Source organism: Ailuropoda melanoleuca, chromosome 6 (assembly GCF_002007445.2).
Source record: "Ailuropoda melanoleuca isolate Jingjing chromosome 6, ASM200744v2, whole genome shotgun sequence".
Taxonomy (NCBI): domain Eukaryota; kingdom Metazoa; phylum Chordata; class Mammalia; order Carnivora; family Ursidae; genus Ailuropoda; species Ailuropoda melanoleuca.
Window position 1 is genome coordinate 113,322,114 of NC_048223.1, and position 22,070 is coordinate 113,344,183.

The window sequence follows — 22,070 nt, forward strand, 5'->3', positions numbered from 1 at the left end:
GAGCCCAATGTGGGACTTGATCCCAGGACTCCGGGATCATGACCTGAGCTGAAGGCAGATGCTTAACTGACTGAGCCACCCAGGCACCCCTGTTTTTCTTTTTCAAGATTGCTATGGCTATTCGAGGTCTTTTGTGTATTTTCCTAGGTTTTTATAACAGGGTAATTAATTATCTATTTTAGTTTTTGATATAAATGTTTAAGACTCTGAATTGATGGCTATGAATTTTCTTCTGTCAGTACATTATGTATATCCCCATAAATTATAGATAGTATTTTCCTTATTTTTTAGAAATTCTGTAATTTCGACTTCTGTTTCACCTTTCTGTCAAGTTGATAGAGAGTTTTTAAATTTCTAAGTGGAAAAGTGTAAGATAATAGAAGATATATATATTGGTCTCTGCCCTGGGTTCCTGGCACAGAGGTCCTGAAACTCTTGTGACTTCCTAAGTGATAAGAGCACTAGGGCATCTTTTGTTTTAATATTTGGTTTTTGACCCCAATTCTTAACAGAGTTCCTGAATCCCTTGGAGTTTCTTGGGAGATTAACAGTGTGTTTTATTCTGAGGTGACCTTTGGTGGGCTTCTAGATGGGAGCTGGTCACCAGAAGGAAAGAATAAGCCATGATTAGAAGTGTGCGATTCAGCCCCACATCCCATTTTCCAGAGAGGGGGAAGGGGCTGGAAATGGAGTTAATGATCTATAATGCTTATGTGATGAAGCCTCCATAAAAATTCCAAAGGTACAGAGTTCAGAGCGTCCAAGTTGGTAAACACATGAAGGTGCTGGGAGAGTGAAGGCCTTGGTGAGAGCATGGAAGCTCTGCCCCCTCTCCCAGAGCTTGTCCTGTGTATCTATCATTTGGATGTTCATCTGTATCCTTTGTCATATCTTTTTTTTTTTTAAGATTTTATTTATTTATTTATTTGACAGAGAGAGAGAGACAGCCAGCGAGAGAGGGAACACAGCAGGGGGAGTGGGAGAGGAAGAAGCAGGCTCCCAGCAAGGCTCCCAGCAAGGAGCCTGATGCTGGGCTCGATCCCAGAACGCTAGGATCACACCGCGAGCCGAAGGCTTAACTGAGCCACCCAGGTGCTCACCCCTGTCATATCTTTTTATAATAAACTGATAAACATAACTGTTGCCTTGGGTTTTGTGAGCTGTTCTAGCAAATAACTGAATCCAAGGGAAGAGTCAAAGGAATCTCATTTGTAGACAGGTCCAACAGAAGTTGAGAATAACCTGGGGACCTGTTACTTGTGATTGGCATCTAAACTGGCAGGGCCCCATCTTGTGGGATTGAGCCCTTAACCTATGTCATCTTTGCTAATTCTGGTTCATATCAGAATTGAATAATAGGACGCCCACTCACTCAGTGTCACAGACAATTGCCTAATGTGGGGGGAAAAAACCCCACATTTCTGGTGTCAAGAGTGTTTTGAGTGTGGTCATATTGTGAGAGGAAAGGAGAAACACACAGAAATAGTGTGTTTTTCCTAAACAAAAGGCCTTTTGGGGTGCCTGTGTAACTCAGTTGAGTATCTGACTCTTTTTTTCTTTTAAGATTTTATTTATTTATTTAACAGAAAGAGACAGCCAGCGAGAGAGGGAACACAAGCAGGGGGAGTGGGAGAGGAAGAAGCAGGCTCCCAGCAGAGGCGCCTGATGTGGGGCTCGATCCCATAATGCCGGGATCACGCCCTGAGCCAAAGGCAGACGCCCAACGACTGAGCCACCCAGGCACCCCGAGTATCTGACTCTTGATTTCAGCTCAGGTCTTGATCTCAAGGGTTGGTCATGAGTTCAAGCCCCTTGTTGGGCTCTACATTGGGCATGGAGGCTACTTTAAAAAAAGGGCCTTTTGTTTCATTATTAATATCCAGTTTTATTGTATTGTGGTTAGAGTGTGTTCTTTAGAATGCTTTCTTTGTGTGATCAGTATTTATAAATACTCTGTGTATACTTCAGAGGAAAGTGTATTATCACAGTACAGTTTGATATGTATCAGTATCTACCTCACTGATTATGTTAATTAGGCTTTCTGTATCTTGTGTCTGCTTGATCTGGTTCACACTGAAAGTGGTATGTTTCTGCTTTATTAAGTTGCTTCTTTTATTACTTGGTACATGGATATTCATACTGTTTTATCCTATTATTATTTTATCCTTATCATGAATACTTTTTACATTAAAATGTTTGTCATGTTTATTGCTTTGGGGCATGAAATCTACCTTGTCTAATATTAGGATCATGACCTTGTACTGCTTTCGTTTGCCTGGTGCACATTTGCCTACCCCTTTATTTTTAACTTTTCTGGTTAACTTGTTTTAGTTGTATTTCTCATACACAGAATGTATCCAAATTTTTTTCTTTCAATAGATGAGTTAAGCCCATTCATATTTCTTATGATTATTATGCATAATCATTAATGTATTAGCTTTTGTTCATTGTGTTTCTTCATGTGATGTATTTGCTATTTTATTTTACTAATTGCTTTAGTTAGAAAAAGTTGTATTTTTCTTTTATTGGTTATCTTTGTACTTACAACTTTAAAAAATGATAGTAAATATTAATTGAGCTTTTACAGTATACTAGGTACTATGCTAAATGCCTTATACAGATTATCTCTTTTAATCCTCAAAACTGACCTTTGAGGCAGTTACTGTTATTTTCCCGGTTTTACAAATAAGAAAACTGATGCCCAGAGAGGTTAAGTAACATGCCCAAAGTAACTCAGCAAATGGTAAAGCCAGAATTTGATTACAGGTTGTATGACCCCAGAGCTAATGATTTTTTTTTTTTTGGAAAAACTTTATTTTTGCATAATTGACGTCCAATAAACTGCATATATTTTAAGCGTATAATCCTTCCCACTCCTCCCCACCACCCTTCTTCCCAGTGCCTAAGCAACCACTGATCACCGTGTCATTTTTCTGTGTGTCTTCTTTCAAAATGTTTATGGGGTTTGGTTTTTAATCTTTGGTTTTCAGTTTATGATAAGTCTTAACATGATTTTCTTTTAATTTATCCTATTTGGAATGAATTTCTTGAATTCTGGAATTTCTTGAATTCTGTAAATTTATATCTTTAGTCGAATTTTGGATGTTTTTGTATTCAGATATTTTTTCTGCCCAATCTTTTCGTCCTCTTCTTCTGTGATTCCAAATCTACATACGGATATTAGATCATTTAAACTGTTCCACAGGTCCCTGAGGTTCTTTCATTTTTGTTTTCCAGCCTTCTTTCTTTGTGTTTCTTATATTGGATAATTTCAATTGAGCTATTTTTAGGTTATTGACTCTTTTTTCTGTCATCTCTTTTTTACCATTGAGCTTATCCAGTGAATTTATTTTAAATATAGTATTTTTGAGTTCTAAAATTTTCATTTAGTTCTTTTTTATAGTTTCTATTGCTGTTTGTATTTCCTGTCTTTTCATTCATTTCAAGCGTGTTTTTCTTTACCTCATGGAGCATAGATATAGTTGAAGTCTTTGTCTACTAATTCATACTGTTGCTTTATTTGGTACTGATATCTGTCATTTGTTTTCAAAGGCATTCAGCTTTGTTGCTTTGGAATCTAAGTTCTGTCTCATCTTCTCTCAGCTCTGCTCTTCTTTCATCAGCTCAGCAATTCAGTTCTCGCTTCTTTAAGCCTTGGCTGTACTTTTGTAGGCCTGCCTCACACATGTATAGTTTAGGAGTTAAGCCAAGACTTGTGAGTGTTCATACTCAGAAATGGGGAGTCCCCTTCTCCAGCTCTCTTCCCCTTGGGGTTTCCCCCACACCCTCCAGTCTCCCTGGCTCCTTGGGTCAGGAAGGGGTTTCCATTGTTTTCACCACCTGCATTGCTTCCAGACTGGTGCCCACCCTCAGTGCAAAGCCATGAAGAAGAAAAGAACTGAAAACTCCCCTTCAGGGTTGGCTTCTCCAAGTTTTGACCCCTTGCTAACTATGTACCTGCTTTTGTATACTTTTCCGGGTCCTTAGGCAGGGGGGCTGTATGTGTATGTGTGTGATGTGTGTGTTTTGTTGGGAGTTAATAGTTGCAAATGGGAGGATGGGCTATGAGGAAATTATACCCCCTAATTTGTGTTGGGTTTTTTTTTTCTTCATGCTGATGTGCATAGTTTTTGATGAGTGTGTTGGGAAATTGTAATTTACGTAGCCCTTATTACCTCTCTTACCTTGGTAGTCAGTATTGAGTTCTTTCTCTGATCTAGCCAAGCACTTTTTACTTTTTTTCCCTATATCTCTTTTTGACATACTATGTTGATTAGGTAAAAGAAATATGTTGTTCTTAGTTTTTAGCAGCTCTGCTATCTACAATTAAGGCTTGTTTTAAGAACCATGTAATACAAATTTTAAATAAATCAAAAACCTTATATTACAGAAATATCTTGCTTATATTTGTTCTGTTAATCTATAATGTAGGTAGGCCAGAAAAATTCTAAGAGGATAATATGACAATAAATATTAGCAAAAAGCGGTCATAATCACTTCAAAGGGGCTTATAAGTGGTGGGGGGAAAAACAGTATTTCAATATCTTTGTAAAGAAATTAATGTGTTTTTTATTTATTTATTTTTTTAAAAAAAATTTTTTTTTTTAATTTATTTATTAGACAGAGATAGAGACAGCCAGCGAGAGAGGGAACACAAGCAGGGAGAGTGGGAGAGGAAGAAGGGCTCATAGCTGAGGAGCCTGACGTGGGGCTCGATCCCATAACGCCGGGATCACGCCCTGAGCCGAAGGCAGACGCTTAACCGCTGTGCCACCCAGGCGCCCCGTGTTTTTTAAAAATTTGTCTAGATAAAGGACACAAAGAGGTTCAGTCCTGAAATAGCTACATGATTTTGATCATATGTATTTTTATGTGGTTATCAAGATTGTCATTAGATTTAAAATGTTCATTTTTTATACATGTGTTTAAATGTGGTTGAAAACACTGTTTTAGTTCTGTCTTTAAAAAAAAAACCCACAAAATTTGAACTGTTTATTAATGACCCATAACCTAATGTGTGGATGGTGACATTCAAACTTTAATACTTCCTAATGTTTAACTTATAATTTTTCCCATTTAGATGGTCTTCTGATTGTTGGTGTTCACTCGGCTAAGTTTCCAAATGAAAAAGTCCTGGATAACATTAAGAGCGCTGTTCTTCGATACAACATCACCCACCCTGTGGTTAATGATGCAGATGCCAGTCTTTGGCAAGAACTAGAAGTTTCCTGCTGGCCAACTCTGGTCATACTTGGACCCCGTGGAAATATGTTATTTTCTTTGATTGGAGAGGGACACAAAGATAAATTATTTTTATATACTTCCATAGCTTTAAAGTATTATAAAGACAGGGGACAGATCCGAGATAATAAAATTGAAGTAAAACTCTATAAAGATTCTTTGCCACTTTCACCATTGCTGTTTCCTGGCAAAGTAACAGTAGACCATGTTTCTAATAGATTGGTAATAGCAGACACTGGACATCATAGAATTTTGGTCGTCTGGAAGAATGGACAAATTCAGTACAGCATTGGAGGTAAAGTTTGCTTCTAATTATGATACGTAATATAGTTTACAGTAAAAATTGAAATTTATCACCTTGGTTTTATTTTTTTTATTTATTTTTTTTTAAAGATTTTATTTATTTATTTGACAGAGATAGAGACAGCCAGCGAGAGAGGGAACACAAGCAGGGGGAGTGGGAGAGGAAGAAGCAGGCTCATAGTAGAGGAGCCTGATGTGGGGCTCGATCCCATAACCGGGATCACGCCCTGAGCCGAAGGCAGACGCTTAACTGCTGTGCCACCCAGGCGCCCCTATCACCTTGGTTTTAGATCTTAAAACAGGCTCTTATTGACATCTACATAGTTAATAAAATCTGTTAAGTACATTCGTATTAATCCTGCTTACTCAGGCTGAATTGACATCTGGTAACATAATATTCAAAGTCACATCTCTTCTCAATCCTGCTTTAGTAACATATGCAGCATTAGTACATAAAGTAGGGGTAGCTGCATTCCTAATGCAAATGAACTAGTCTTATTCTTAAGCCCTGGTGCTATTCTTAGGATGCCTAGATGTTGTTCCCCTAGCCCTTGAATTTTTCACATTTCTTCTTTTTTGTTTTTGTTAGAGTATATGTTTCATGTTTCTTTTGTTTCAGCAGCTTGATGTTTGGGTTGATGACAGGCAGTTATGAGAATTGTTGCTTAAAAATTATCTGTTGTAGTAGGTTGATTTAAATGGTAAGAGGTTTTTAATTGTATAATTTTCAAAATAGTGTAAATGCATATTTTCCTTTGTTAAACAGAAAAACCAGCAGCAAGCTACCTTCCCCTAATGTGTTTTTAGGAATAATGTTATCTCATGATAAATTAAAAGTTAATCTACAATAATTTTTAAAAAGAATACTATGATGAGATACAATTAGGAAATACTGGTTAGATGTATTTAAGAGACATTTGTTGGTAGTGGTGTCACTGTACTCCTCATATTTTACTCTGTTTATGTACCTCATGAATATTCAAGAGAGGTGGTACTATACAATGTTTTCCAATCTAAAGGGGCCATGATACTCCCCTTTTTTCCCACAGGGGACGCCCATTAACAACAATAATAGTATTATTAATAATAGTAATAATAACAAACATATATATGCCTGGCATTATTCTAAGCACTTTACTTGTATTAATTTAGTCCTCACAGTGCTATGAGTTAGGTATATTACTAGTTCCATTTTACAGAAGAGAAACTGAGATATAAAGAACTTGTTTAGCTCATCAGCTAGGAAGAGGTAGAGCTTAAACTAAGTCACTTGGATTCTTGAGTTCATGTTCCTAGCACTATGTTATACTACTTCTCTTGCTAACATCTGAGACAGCAGAGTTCTGCAAAGCATAGTTTGGGAGTGCTTAGAGGCTTTGAATGATTTGTTGTCTGGTCACAGAAATAACAGTTACATGTTTTTATGTTGTGTACTCTCCACCCTTGAAACTCTTCATGTATTAGAGAAGCTGAGAAGTAGGCCGTTAGACCAGAATCACTCTGTCTCTCCAAGTGTTTATAGGATATTATAGAACTTTGTGGCAAAGCGAAATAGTAAATATGAAGGTTTCTTAACCTGGGGTACGTAGACTATTAAGAAATGCTTGAATGGTCCTCAGGATCTAGGAACCCCTTGAAATTGTTTGTGACATCTTATGGGCATATATATTTTTCTAAGGAAAGAGTTCATAATTTTTAATGTATTATCAAAGGAGTATATCTTCCAAAATTTTTAAAAATCATTCATCTAGATGTGAAAGGATTAAAATTATTTTTAATTCTTTCTAGTCTAAGTAATAGATAATTAAAATAATTTTAAAAATATATTCTCTTCTGGGGTGCCTGGGTGGCACAGCGGTTAAGCGTCTGCCTTCGGCTCAGGGCATGATCCCGGCGTTGTGGGATCGAGCCCCACGTCAGGCTCCTCTGCTATGAACCTGCTTCTTCCTCTCCCTCTCCCCCTGCTTGTGTTCCCTCTCTCGCTGGCTGTCTCTATCTCTGTCGAATAAATAAATTAAAAAAAAATATTCTCTTCTGATACATGCTACTAAAGTAGCCATTATCCCGTAAGCTCTGTCATTAGCAAAACTTACTCTTGAGAAAAACGTATCTTGGGAAATAGTTTTTAGGTGAAAGTATTATGCTGTTTATATTAAAATCCCAGCTTTAAATACAAATTTTATTTATTTATTTTGGTTTGATTTACATGTTGTAAAATGATTACCACAGCAAGTTCAGCTAACATCCATTTTCCCTATAGTTACAATAAAAAGAAAGGAAAAAGATATTTTGGGGGGGGTTTACTTTGAGATAACTTTTTAAGTGGAAAAAAATTGTTTTGTGGTGCTCTTGTCTTTTAGGACCCAACCCTGGAAGAAAAGATGGAGTATTTTCAGAGTCAACTTTCAATTCACCACAGGGTGTAGCCATAAGGAATAATATCATATACGTGGCAGATACTGAAAACCACCTTGTGAGAAAGGTAATTTTCAATTTTAAGTAAAGTTTTAGTACTTCTAATCAGAAAAAAATGGTATTTACTTGCTACATTAAATATTTGGAATGAGAGGGTGATACTTAAACACTTCAAATCCTTCTTATTCAGCTTTTTTCAGAGGTAACTGCTTTAGTTTTATTCTTAGGTATCTTTTTTTTCTGTGTGTCAGCCTGTAGTTGTTACAGAAGACAAACCTATCAATCAAGTCTTTTTTTTATCCTTTGTTTCAAACTGCCTAGTCACCCCCAAAGCTCCTCATTTTGTGGTATTTTCCTAACCACTGTTTACAGAGTGATGCTTTTGTTCTTTTCTCAGTTAAATTTTCTCAAATCTAGGGGAAAAAAAAAAAAAATCATACCACTCCCACCTCCCTTCAGCTCAAATGCTTTGCCTGGAAATACTTACCAGTCAATCTTAAAATTTGTTTTACCTCATTTTTTTAAACTATTTTTTAAAGATTTTATTTATTTGAGAGAGAGAGACACAGAGCATGAGCGGGGGGAGGAAGCAGAGGGAAAGGGACAAGCAGACTCCCCGCTGAGCAGGCAGCCCATGCAGGACTCCATCCCCAACGCTGAGATCAGGACCTGAGCCAAAGGCAGACACTTAACCAACTGAGCCACCCAGACGCCCCTTGTTTTACCTCATTATAAAAGTTATATATGATCTTATTTATTAAACATGAATTAATACATAAAGGTAAAAAAGGCTCATACCATCTGTTCTAGCTCCCCAGAGGTAACCAACCATTGTTAAAATTTTTGTCTTTTCAGTAATTTTCTACTCGTATACAAATAAATTTATATTTAAAAGACTGTCTCTGGAGAATACTTTTTTAAGCAAATGAAATCATATTGTACATACATAATCTTCTGCAGTTCTTTTAAATTTGTTTTCCATATTAGTCACATGAATGATATGACTGCGTAGTATCCCATTGTAGAAGTACTTAGTTATTTTAAACATTTCATATTAATGAATATTTTGGCTATAATCCGTTGGCCTTGAAGTTGCTGTCTATTTAGAAAATAATTAAGTTCATCTAACCCATCCTCCCAAAACACATTGTTTCAGATACTTCCTTGCTTTTCTCACTTTTTCTCTGTATTGATATTTGTGCCCATTTGGCAATATTATCATGTAATATAATAGAAAAAAAAAACATGTATAAAACTTGTAATACCATGAGGTCACAAAATTTGTTTTTACTGCTGAAATCTTAAGCACCTAGAACAGGGGCTGGCCCATAATAGGTGTTCAGTAGATACTTGTTGAATGAGTTTTTGAACAAATAATATGTAGTGAAATGTTTTCTAAAGTGTGTATTCCTCTTACTATGAAAACGTGTTATATGAGGCAAGGATTTTGTGGATTTACTAATTAAAGCAGATTTATTCTTTAAAAGTCTTAGAGACTGTGTTCTTAGAGACTTTAATATGTTAATATATTGTGAATACATTAATGGGGGATATGTGTGCAGTATTTCTAAATTTATTTGATGAAAAAGCTTTTTTTAGGCAGAACTTTTTGTAGGACTAATGATTTTATGGTATGTCATGATTTCCCACTTTGGGAAAAAATGCTTTTCTGTTGTTACCAAGTCCTTAAAGGTCAGTGTTTCTTTATCATTGTCTTTTCAGGGTTGTATGCTTCTATAATAATTGAAAATTATAATTATAATTTATAATTTATAATTATAATTTATAATTTATAATTTATAATTATAATTATAATTAGAGTATTCACTGCATTTCAAATACTTTTTAAGTAGCATAATCATAAAAATTTAGGTTACATGAACTTATTTTTAAATTATATGACTTAGTTTAGTGTCTACAAAAAAAGGAAGTGAGGTGGAATTATTATTTCTTCTTCTCTTTTTAAATATATAAAAATATTTATTGTAGTTTACTTTTGTTTAAGACCTCATTTGGAGAGGATTGATCATATGTTCATATTTCAAAAACATCATTGTTTCATGCAGACCTGACTCTTGTTTAGAATAATTTCTTTAGTATTTATAAATTCCTTTTAACCCCCCTCTCGTTCCCTCTGCTGTTCCCCTACGTAAACACAACTGGAGGCAGCCATTCTGGCACGTTTAATGCCAATCTTTCTATTTGTATGTGACCTTGTAAAATGTAATGTTTGTGTGTGTTTTTCTAACAACTTTACTGTAATATGTTTTACATAGCACTCATTTCAAGTATGTAATTCAAGAATTTTTAGGAAATTTAACAAGTTGTACAACCATAACCATAAATTGTTTATGGGACGTTTTCAGTCCCCTGTAAGAACCCTCATGCCCAATTATAATTAATCCCTATTTTCAGGCCCAGCCCTAATCAACTTTTTGTCTATAAATTTACCTTTTTTGAACATTTCATAGAAATAGAATCATATAATATATGGCTGTTTGTGTCTTTTATTCTGAGCAATGTTTTTGAAGTTTTCTATGATGTGGCATATCAGTTTATTCTTTTGTATTGCTGAATAGCATTCCATTGTATAGATATACCACATTTTTTGTACCAATTGATGGACATTTAGTATGTTTCCAATTTTTGGTTGTTACAAATACATGTAAAATTTTGTGTTGTTACAAATGCATGTAAAAATTTTGTGTAAAAATTTTGTTTTCATTTCTCTTGGGTAGATACCTAAGTTATATGTTTTATATGTTATATGTTTTATATATTATGTTTAACTTCTTAAGAAACTGCTAAACTTTTTCACAGTGGTGGTACCATTTTACATTTCACCTGCAATATTTGTGGGTTCCATTTTCTCCATATCTTTACCATTATTTGTTATTCTCCATTTTTTAAGTTCTAGCCCTCCTACTAGGTGTGACTTGGCCTCTCACTGTGGTTTTGATAATAATTTCCCTAATGAGTAAAGATGTCAAGCATCTGTTCCCATCCTTATGGTCCGCTTGTATATCTTCCTTTGAGAAGTGTCTGTTCAGATTCTTCACCTGTTTTTTAACTTGGTTGCATTTCTTATTATTGAGTTATAAGATTTCTTTATATATTCTAGATAAAAATCCCTTATTTGTATATGTCATTTTTCAAATACTTTCTCACATTCTGTGAGTTGTCTTTTTCACTTTCTTAATCCTATCTTTTCATGTAGAGAGTTTTAAATCTTGATGATTTCCAATTTTTTTCTTTCATTGCTTATGCTTTTGGTGTCATATGTAAGATTACATTGCCAAATGAAAGATCATGAAGATTTACTCCTGTGTTTTCTTCTGAGAGTTTGATAGTTATGGCTCTTACAGTTCAGTCTTTGCTCCATTTTGAATTTATTTTTTTATATGATGTGAAGTAGGGGTCCAACTTCATTCTTTTGAATGTGGTTATCCGGTTATCCCAGAATTGTGTATTGAAGAGACTGTTTTTTCTCCGTTGAGTTGTCTTGGCAACCTTGTAGAAAATAGTTATTCATACATGCATGGGTTTATTTCTGGGCTTTGAGGTGTATTCCATTGACTTTCAAGTCTGTTTCATCCAGTTCTTATGCCTATACGACACTGTTTTGATAGCTGTAACTTTTAATAAATTTTGAAATCAGGAAATAGGAGTCCTCTCACTTTCTTCTTTATCAACATTGTTGTGACTGTTCTGAGTCCCTTGCAATTCCATATGAATTTTAAGATTAGCCCATCCATTCCTGTAAAATCCTGTTTGTTTCTCATATAAATAATTTTATTGTCTACAAAAACAAATGGGAGTTTTATCTTTTCCCTTATTTTTACACATCTTGTTTTCTTTTATTACATTGTTGGCAAGAACTTCAAATGCCTTTAAACATTAGCAATAATAGTGGATATCTTGTCATGCTTATAATCTTAAAGGCAGTAAATTTTCTCCAGAAGTTTAATATTTTTCATAACTTTGGGAAATAAAATTATTCATGAGGTTAAACTTTCTATTCCTAGTTACTAAGAATTATTTCATTATACAATTTTATTAAATGCATTTTCTACATTTATTGAAATAATTATATAGTTTTTTGCCCTTCGTGCCTTGATGTAATGAATTAATAGATTTTTGATGTTCAGTCATTTTTTACTCCTGGGATAAATCTTACCTAATCATGAATTTTTTTTTAAAAGTCAAGTTGGATTTGATTATCCCAAATTAAATATTTTAAAATTCATGTTCATAAATTAAATGGCTCTTGTTTTCTTATACTGTTCTCACCTGATTTTGGAATCAAGGTCACACCAACTTCATCAAATGAGCTAATTAAGGGGCGCCTGGGTGGCACAGCAGTTAAGCGTCTGCCTTTGGCTCAGGGCGTGATCCTGGCGTTATGGGATCGAGCCCCACATCAGGCTCCTCTGCTATGAGCCTGCTTCTTCCTCTCCCACTCCCCCTGCTTGTGTTCCCTCTCTTGCTGGCTGTCTCTATCTCTGTCGAATAAATAAATAATAAAATCTTTTAAAAAAAAATGAGCTAATTAGTTTTCACTCTTTTTCCTTTTTTTGGAATAATTTGTCTAACATAGGAATTAATGCTTTTTGAATATTCATTAAAACTCCCCTGTAACATCACCTGGACCTGTGGCTTTTTGCAAGAGGAATTATCATAACAAGTCTTTGATACATTTCTTAAATCAAGATGTATTTCAAGGGCCCATCCCTAGCTGCCTATTGCATTTTTGCAGATTGGGTTCAGGAAAAATACAAATAAGGTTACATTGATAAATATTCTTTACAATTTCAGGATATTATAGAACAGCCACTAGAAATAATGCAAGAGGATATTGCTGAATTAAATCAATGTAATTCACCATAGTAACAGAATAAAAGATAATAACCATATGATTGCTTTGCTAGATTAGGTATTAAATGTTTTTAAATGTTTTTCTAGTTATGATAAAATTAGTAAACTTGAAATGGAAGTGAACATCCTCAAAGGGCATCTACAAGAAGCTTATAGCTATGCTTAATGCAAAATATTGAATGCTTTTCCTCCAAGATTGGGAACAAGGCAAGAATCCCCACTTTCACCACACCTGTTAAATATTATACTGGAAGTACTAGCCATTGTAATAAGGCAAGAAAGAGAAAAGGCATACAGGCTGAAAAAGAAAAACTATCTCTTTTTGCCAATTGCATGTCATGAACATAGAAAATTCTAAGAAATCTTTGAGAAAAACTACTTGAATAAGTGAATTTAGGAAGGTTGAAGAATACAATGTCAGTATAAAAAGAGCAGCAGTATTTTTATATACTAGTAATAGTCAATTAGGTTGGAATTTTTAAAATTTTATTTGCAGTAATAAAAAATACAGAGAATATATATAACATTGTTGAGAAAAATTAATCCAGTAATTGAATTGGAAGGCTCAATATTAAGATATCCAGTCTCTCCAGATTGATCTGTGGATTCAGTGCAATCTCAATCAAAATTCTATCTGGCTTTTTTGTTTTGTTTTGTTTTAAAGATATTGACAAGCAGATTCCGATATTTTTACATGGAGGTTGCAAAACAAAGGATTTATTATACCTAAAACAGTCTTGGAAAAACAACATTAAAAGACACACTGTGTGATTTAAAGACTTAACTATAATGCTACTCTAGTCAAAACAGTGTGATACTTTTTTTTTTTTTTTTTATTTGACAGAGACAGAGACAGCCAGCGAGAGAGGGAACACAAGCAGGGGGAGTGGGAGAGGAAGAAGCAGGCTCACAGCAGAGGAGCCCGATGTGGGGCTCGATCCCAGAACGCTGGGATCACGCCCTGAGCTGAAGGCAGACGCTTAACCGCTGTGCCACCCAGGCGCCCCAGTGTGATACTTTTATAAGGATAGATGTGTACTTCAATAAAAAAGAATGGAATGTCTAGGAATGACCTCATACCTACACAGTTATTTGATTTTTCAGAAAGCATCAAAGTAATCAAGGGAGAAAGGAAAGTCATTTCTGCATATCATGCTTGAACAACTAGATACTCATGGGGAAAAAAAAAGAAACGTGACCCCTACCTCACACATCATATTAAAAACATCAATTCAATATGCATCAGACCTAAATGTAGTGTTAAAACCATAAACTTTTTAGAAGAAAACTTGAGAATCTTTGTGACTTGCAGGTAGGCAAAGGTTTCTCAAAGACAGGACACAGAAACAATCATAAAAGAAAAAAATGATAAATTTGAATTTATCATAATTTAAAACTTATTAAATTTACTGTTAAGAAAATGAAGACAAGCTACAGGCTGTCAGAAATTAGTCACAAAAGTTTACAAAATATATCTGAAGGGACTAAGATCCATGAAATATAAAGTCTCCTACAAATAAAAAATGGGCAAAGATTTGAACTGACCTTTTTCAAAAGATGTGAGAATGACCACAAACCCATAAGGTAATCAACGTCACAGGTCAAAAAGGAAATGCAAAGTGAAACCATAATGAAATACATCCACTATAATGGTTAAAATTAAAAAGACTGACCAAAAGTGAATGAATGAATGACAACCCCATAGGTTGGCAAGGCAAGGACGTGGAGCAATTGGAACTTGCATACGTTATTGGAGGGTGTACAGAAATGATAGACTACTGTGAAAAAAAACCTGGCAGCTTTTTTTTTTTTTTTAAATCAAACTAATCCAATACCTGCCCTGTAAGACGGCAGTTATATCCTGGGTATGTACACAAGAGAAGTAAAATATACCTTCACCAAAAGACTTATACAAGAATATTGAGAGCAACTCTATTTGAAGGCCCCAAACTGGAAGTAGTCCAGGTATCCATCAGTAGGAAAATAAGTAAACTGTGGTATGTTCCTATCATGGAATACTGCTCGGCAGTAAAAGGAACAAACTTACTTATATATGAATCAATCTCAGAAACCTGTTAAGTGAAAGAAGCCTCACACACACAAGTCCATACTGTTTGATTCAGTTCATCTGAAATCCTGGAAGAGATATACAATTGATCTATGATGGAAAAACAATACTGTTTGCCTCTGGGGGTAGGAGTGATTGGAAGGAGGCTTACGGGGACTTACTTAGAGTGAAGATAACATTGATATCTTTATGTAAGTTGAGGCTACACAGATTAATGCATTTATGGGAATTCATTGAATGGTACACTTAAGGTATGTGCATTTCATTGTAAGTTTTGGCTCCAAAAAAGAAAAGGGAACTGAAATAATATGGAACTCTTGTTAATTATAAACATGCTGAGGTATTTAGAGTCAGTGTACTGATGTTTACAGTTTATTTTGAAATGCATCCAAAAGTGCAAATGGATTGAGGGATTGATAGCTCAGTAAGATATGTGATAAAGCAAGTAAATGAAATGTTGATATGAGGTAATAGGTGTATGGATGTTTGCTGCAAAATTCTTTCGACTTTTATGTTCGTTTGATAATTTTCATGCTAAAATATTGGGGGAAGGATCTCAGGAGATGAAACCAAAGCATCTTTTTTCAGTAGACTTCATTAGTTCAGTTTATAAGGTGGAGGCAGTATAATGTAATAGAGCTAGAACCACTCAGGTTTAAATCCCAGATCTTTTGACTTACTAGCTGTGGGATCTTGGGAAAGCTGCTTTATGATCTGTGCCTCCGTTTCCTCAGTATAAATCAGAATCACAGTCCTAGGTGATTACGAGGATGGATGGATGGATGGATGGATGGATGGATGGATGGATGATTCTTGGATCAGTGCCTAGCACATATTAAGCTCTATATTTGTCAATTACTAGTCAAGCATAATTGAAATACATACATTTAATTGTAAGAAACATGCATCTTTCTAGATTTTGCTTTGAAATTTCAAATTTCACTTTCTTTTAACATATTTTATAGTTAAGATGACGTTAACACCAATCCTGGTAGAGGCCAATGATAAAGGGGGGAATGGATGGGTGGGGAAATGAAAAGGAGTGAGTTTTGTGCATTTGAATAACAAGCTCACCCTATACTTGATTAGCCTTTTTTTTTTTTAAGAGTATTTGTTTTGCAAAAATTTTCTATATGTTCTGTTGGAAATCTTCACATGCCGAAAGGAAAAAAAAACAAAAGTAACATGCATTGCATAAAACGTGTTAATTTCTATAGATTGATCTAGAAGCTGAGATGGTGAGCACTGTAGCTGGCATTGGAATTCAAGGTACAGATAAAGAAGGTGGAGCTCAAGGAGAAGAACAACCCATTAGTTCCCCTTGGGATGTAGTTTTTGGAACGTCAGGTATGTAAACTTTTAATACTAAATATAAGTAAACTTTGCTTAACAAATGTAAGATTTTTAAAATATTCTGGGGACATTCACTTGGATTAATTCTAACTGCTAGTTATTTTATACTTTTATTACCTATGGTGGGATTTATTGTGTAAAAATAAAGCCAACAGTAATATATATAACTTACAGTATGTATTGTTATATATAACATTATGTTTTATATTTTATATACAAGATAGACTATATATTACTCTAATGTTAAAGAATTTTGTCTTAGCTGCAGTTTCCAGTTAATATAGTTCTGAATATTCTTGGGGCATCTGGGTGGCACAGTGGTCAAGCGTCTGCCTTCAGCTCAGGGCATGATCCCGGCGTTCTGGGATCGAGCCCCACATCAGGCTCCTCTGCTATGAGCCTGCTTCTTCCTCTCCCACTCCCCCTGCTTGTGTTCCCTCCCTCTCTCGCTGGCTGTCTCTATCTCTATCTCTGTTGAATAAATAAAATCTTTAAAAATATATATATAGTTCTGAATATTCTTAAATTGGAAAGATTGTAGTTTCAGAACTTCAAATGATTATTCATGAACTATGCTGTTTAACAGCGTCCTTTTTATTCTAATTTGAAAAGAAATCAAGAAATGATAGCTGCTTTTTTTAGATCATTAAAATTTGTATTGAAATATGATAGCTCCATTTGGGTAATTAAAAAAAACTTTACTGAATTATGTAGGTATTGATAATGAGATTTATATTATCTTTATAATCTTTATTGCCTGTATTAATTGACTAAAAATAATCTTGGAGCATTAGTACTCTTATTTTTCATTGGCCCTCAGTGATTCTGAGATAGTTATCTACACGTCTAAAACCAGAGTAATGAATAAAGAAAGTTAGTAGAGTACATTGAAAATGGAATTTGGGACTAAATGGTTTGTATGAGCTGAATTATATTTATAGAGTGAATAAGCACCAGCTTAGTTTAATGGCTTTACATTTGAGATAATATCCTATTGTGATGTTAATCTGGTTATAATTCAAAGGCCTTAATTTTTTCCATTGTGATTAACTTTGTAAAGCTTTTAATAGTCATAAAATAATTGAATGAACTTCTGGTATTACTACACTTAATAATAACTTAGGTTTTTGCATAAGTTACTTTTGAGACTTTTATTTTTGGAATTCTGTGTCCTAATAATCATGAGTTGTTTTAGTGGCTCACAGGGAGAAGGGGTTGGGAAGGGAGGAGAGCAGTGTATCCCAGGCACAATCAGTAAAGGGATATATGCAGAGAATTTTAAAACAGTAATAAAACCAGCTACAGTTCAATCTTCTTTTTGTCACCATGCACCCCCAATTCTACATAATTTCAGAGTTAAAAATACTCATCCCCACTAGGACTTACCTATCAGCCCTGCCTCCTTGCCTTTGATATACTGAGCTATTTGAACATAAACCTTATAGACAGAAAAATAGTCTGAAACATCTCTCTCAGTAAAATAGTCAAAGTGGATGAGAATTGTTACTTTGGTGTGCTGTCACCCTTCCTCATGGGGAAAAAAAAAATTTTCTCCCCTTAGCATGTAAGCCCTCAGGGATTTAAAGCTAATAGTGCATATAGCAATTCAGTTATAGATATTTACATTTTGCAACTTACAACTTGTATTTACTGTATTTGTTAGTAATTGCCATAATAATACTTCATAAGAAAGCATCCCAAAACTCATACAAACCTAAACTTTTATTTCTCACTCATATATAGGATTGGGGTTCAGCTGATCAAGGCTAAGCCTGGGCTTAGTTCCAGGCTGTTTCTTTGGTCTAGATCTACCCCATTTGTTTCTCAACCTCCTTGAACCAGTAGCAGTCTGAAGCATATTCTTTAGTCAGAAGGCAGGAGCACAAGAGAGTAAGCCCAGTTAAACACATTTTAAGCCTCTGCTCATGTCGTATCTGCTTACCTACTGTTATTAAGCATGCCACATGACTAAGCTCAAAGTCATGGAGCAGAGATATGCACCTTGCCTACAGTGAGGACCTGGTAGGGTATGTATGTATAATATTACAACAGAGGAGTGAAGAATTAAGACTAGTAGTTCAGTCTATCACAATCAGAATTTACATTGGTTAAAAACAGGATGTACTTTACTGGATACTTTATTTAGTTGGATTTATTTAAATATTTTTTCTAGGCTGAAAGTTTCTCATACTTTATAGCATGGAATCTCTGGTTGTTTATTTCCTATTGAGAATGCACCCAAATTGCTTTCTAAGGAAAATCTTGGCTCTATAGACAAGTACCCCTCAGCTTCCAACTGGAGTAATGTGCTGAGACTTCCGTCTTTATTAAGCTCAGTTCTCAGTAAAGGAGGTGAGTCCTACCTTAGCTCGGCAGATCATTAATAGCATATGGCTCTGCATTTCACTTACAGCTTAGAATAGCTCCACTCCAGGTACTTGGCAAAGGGAGTAATCTTGAATGCACTTAGTTTAACACCTTTCAAAATGCTAAGAGAAAATGGTTTTTAAGCCCTGTATGAGGAACCTATAATCACAATGACTACTGTAGTCCAAGAATGTTTAACCTTGAGTCATATACTCCAGGCATTCCTGATTAGGCTTTTTGAGGTACTTAAACTGCTCAGAAATTCTGTATAAGATTTGGGGGAATTGATCAGATTTTCATCAGAATTTCAAAGTTGTACATTACCCAAAAGCATTTTAAGAGCCACTGCTTTCAATTACTCTAAAATCTAATCCTGGATTAATGTATATCATCAGAGTATGGGGAAATTGGATCATAGAATATTTGTTCTTACAGTTGTTTTTACTAAATAGTATTTTGGCATCATGTCATTGATTTAAAAATGTATCAACACGTTTATATCTCTGTGTGTGCATATATGTTTGATATTACATATTTCATCAAAACACAGCCCTGTGGGACTTGTTACAATTTTTACTATAGGGATTTGTTGGTGGTTCAATCATTACCTTATAAATAAATTTCTCTACTAGAGAAATTTTTTTCTCATCTCTATATTATAAATAATACTTTTTTCCTAAGTATCAAGTTTGATTTAAGCTCTTTGATAATTTGAATATCATACTGATTGTATTTGCTTTGTTGTGCTGATTTCCAGAAAACTTAGAGACAAATTATCTTTAGCAAAATATAATGGAAACATAGCATTTATTTTTTTGATGTGAATACAGCTGCATCTCTTTCTTTTCTACCCTATTTACTTACTGCTTCACTTTTTTATTTTAAATTTATTTATTAGTATTTATTTCTTTGTAAGCTACCTGAATCCTTTGTGGAAATAAAAGTAGAAGTAAATGGAATAAGAATCCATTACTGATGTGATTGACTATGATAATTGGAAAGCTATGATATAGGAAAAAATCTTTTAAATCTGAGAATCATAAAAGTAAAAATACTTTCTTCTAAGAACTATAAATGTACATTTTTAAGCCGATCTTTTGATGTAGGACCAAAGCCTTTTCTTCATGTAGCCCCTGACAGTCTTGTACGACTCCAAATAAGCTGTTTCAATTTCCTTAAAAGTGTGATGAGAATTTTGAAACACTTGCAAGGAAGTCTGAGGGCTGCAATGTTTTTTTGGTTTTTTGGGTTTTTTTAAGATTTTATTTATTTATGTGACAGACAGCGAGAGAGGGAACACAGCAGGGGGAGTGGGAGAGGAAGAAGCAGGCTCCCAGCGGAGGAGCCCAATCCGTGAACGCTGGGATCACACCCTGAGCCAAAGGCGGACGCTTAAGGACTGCACTACCCAGGCGCCCCGGGGCTGCAATGTTTTTAACTTACTCTTTCAATTGTCTTTCCACACTTAGTTCAACAGTTTGACTTAGCTACTTGCTTTTATTAAGTCTTTCCAAAGTATTCAACTTTGTTTTCATAAAAACAACTTTCCATTTGCATTCATATTGGATTGGTTACTATATTTATAAGTTATGTAATTGTAGGACTGGTTTAAACAGATGTAGAATTAAACACAACTTGAAGGGGACTGGCTGAGAAACACTGTTCTTGTAAACAGTTAAGTTTTTTTTAACACTTTAAGTGTATTTCTGAAATTCTACCGTAGTTGTGAATTTGAGAGCGTTCAGAATTATCAGGAGGAAAAACATGGAAACTAGATTCGGGGTTATGGTATCTTCATACATGAGGCTGTCTTGCAGTGCAAATAACAGACCACAGCTACAGCTAGCATTTGTGGACACGTCTCAGGCATCTAAGTAAGAAATCAAGTTACAGAAGAGACCTACAATATGATTTCTTTTACAGAAAGTTGAATAGGAAGCAAGACTATACAGTTGACCTTTGAACAACACAGGGGTTAGGGGCCCTGACCTCCCTGCAGGAAAAAATCTGCATGTGCCTTTGACTCCCCCAAAACTTAACTACAATAGCCTGCTGTTGCCTGGAAGCCTTACCGACAACATAAACAGTCGGTTGACACATATTTTGTATATTACATGTATTATATACTGTATTCTTTATTTCTTAAGATTTTATTTATTTGTCAGAGAGCAAGAGCACAAGTGGGGGGGGGAGTGGCAGAGGGAGAAGGATAAGCAGGCTCTCCGCTGAGTACGGAGCCCAATGTAGGACTCGATCCCAGGACCCTGGGATCATGACCTGAGACGAAGGCAGATGCTTAACTGCCTGAGCCACCCAGGCACCCCTATATACTGTATTCTTACAAAAAAGTAAGCTAGAGAAAAGAAAATGTTAAGAAAATCATAAGAGAAAATACAATTGAATTACTATATTGTATTGATTGAAAAAAATCTGTGCATAAGTGGACTGATGTAGTTCAAACATGTTTTCAGGGGTCAGCTGTACATTGAGAGCTCCAACCAGACATGGTAAAATTTAAAAAGAATAGAAAAAAAAATGAAAAACACAAATTTTTAGACCAGTGGTTCCTTGTGGGAAAAGGAGGGGATATGATCATGGAGGGATGCCTGAGGTTTTCAAATATTCTTCTTCAACTTGGTGGTGTGCACATAGATTTTTAGTTATTAAACTTTGTATAGAACATATATCCATTTCTATGTTTGATTAAAAATTGAATGAAAAATTACAGATGACGTAAAGAGAACGAAAAATAATGGGGGCAAATACACAGCTGAATGTGTATCTTATCAAGAGACCCATTTAATAAACAACATACTTCAAGAAATTAGGGAAAGGTATTTAAATACCTCTAATTGTTTTAAGTATACATGTAATGTGAAGATGTATGTATGTATTTTAAATGGCGACTGAATATTTAGCCCAATTATGCTATCATAAAAATAATTAAAATAAAATGATTTTTACAAAAGAGATCATTTTATCTTGGTTCATTTTTTATCACTGTGAATATGGTCAGAGCTTCATAATGCACTAAAAATAATTACTAACTACAATAAATTTATAGTTTTTCAGGATCTTTGCCATGTTTCTAAGAGCTTTTTTATCATAAAGGTCAAAACCCCTGCTAATCTCTAAGTACTTTAGACATTACCTGATTTAGAATAATTTATGGAAAGGACACGTGCCCGAATCCCATTAACCTTCCTTGGCCCTTTAATCAGCATTTTATAATTTAGCTGTGCTTATACAACCTTAAATGATTGAAATCCAACTGTTTAGTATGCTAGTCTAAAAATCTAGTATTGGTACTTATGTGCTTAGATAATATGCTTCTTTGACTTCCATTAATATGCTATAAAATACCATAAAAAACATCCTCTAAGATAATCAGATGATAGATTTTTTTGAGGAATAAATTTTTTTTAAAATTTTATTTTATTATATTATG

The 22,070-nt window shown here is 34.7% G+C and overlaps 1 protein-coding gene across 2 annotated transcripts in view; it reads left to right on the forward strand.

Moving 5' to 3' along the window:
• The window catches only part of NHLRC2 (NHL repeat containing 2), a 68,926-nt gene that overhangs the window by 17,207 nt on the left and 29,649 nt on the right, over nt 1-22,070 (forward strand). For both annotated transcript variants that reach the window (XM_019805749.2, XM_002913566.4), the window contains exons 3-5: nt 5,081-5,536; nt 7,905-8,026; nt 16,120-16,249. In XM_019805749.2, the coding sequence (XP_019661308.1) occupies nt 5,081-5,536; nt 7,905-8,026; nt 16,120-16,249 (708 nt within the window). The remainder of the gene's footprint in view (nt 1-5,080; nt 5,537-7,904; nt 8,027-16,119; nt 16,250-22,070) is intronic.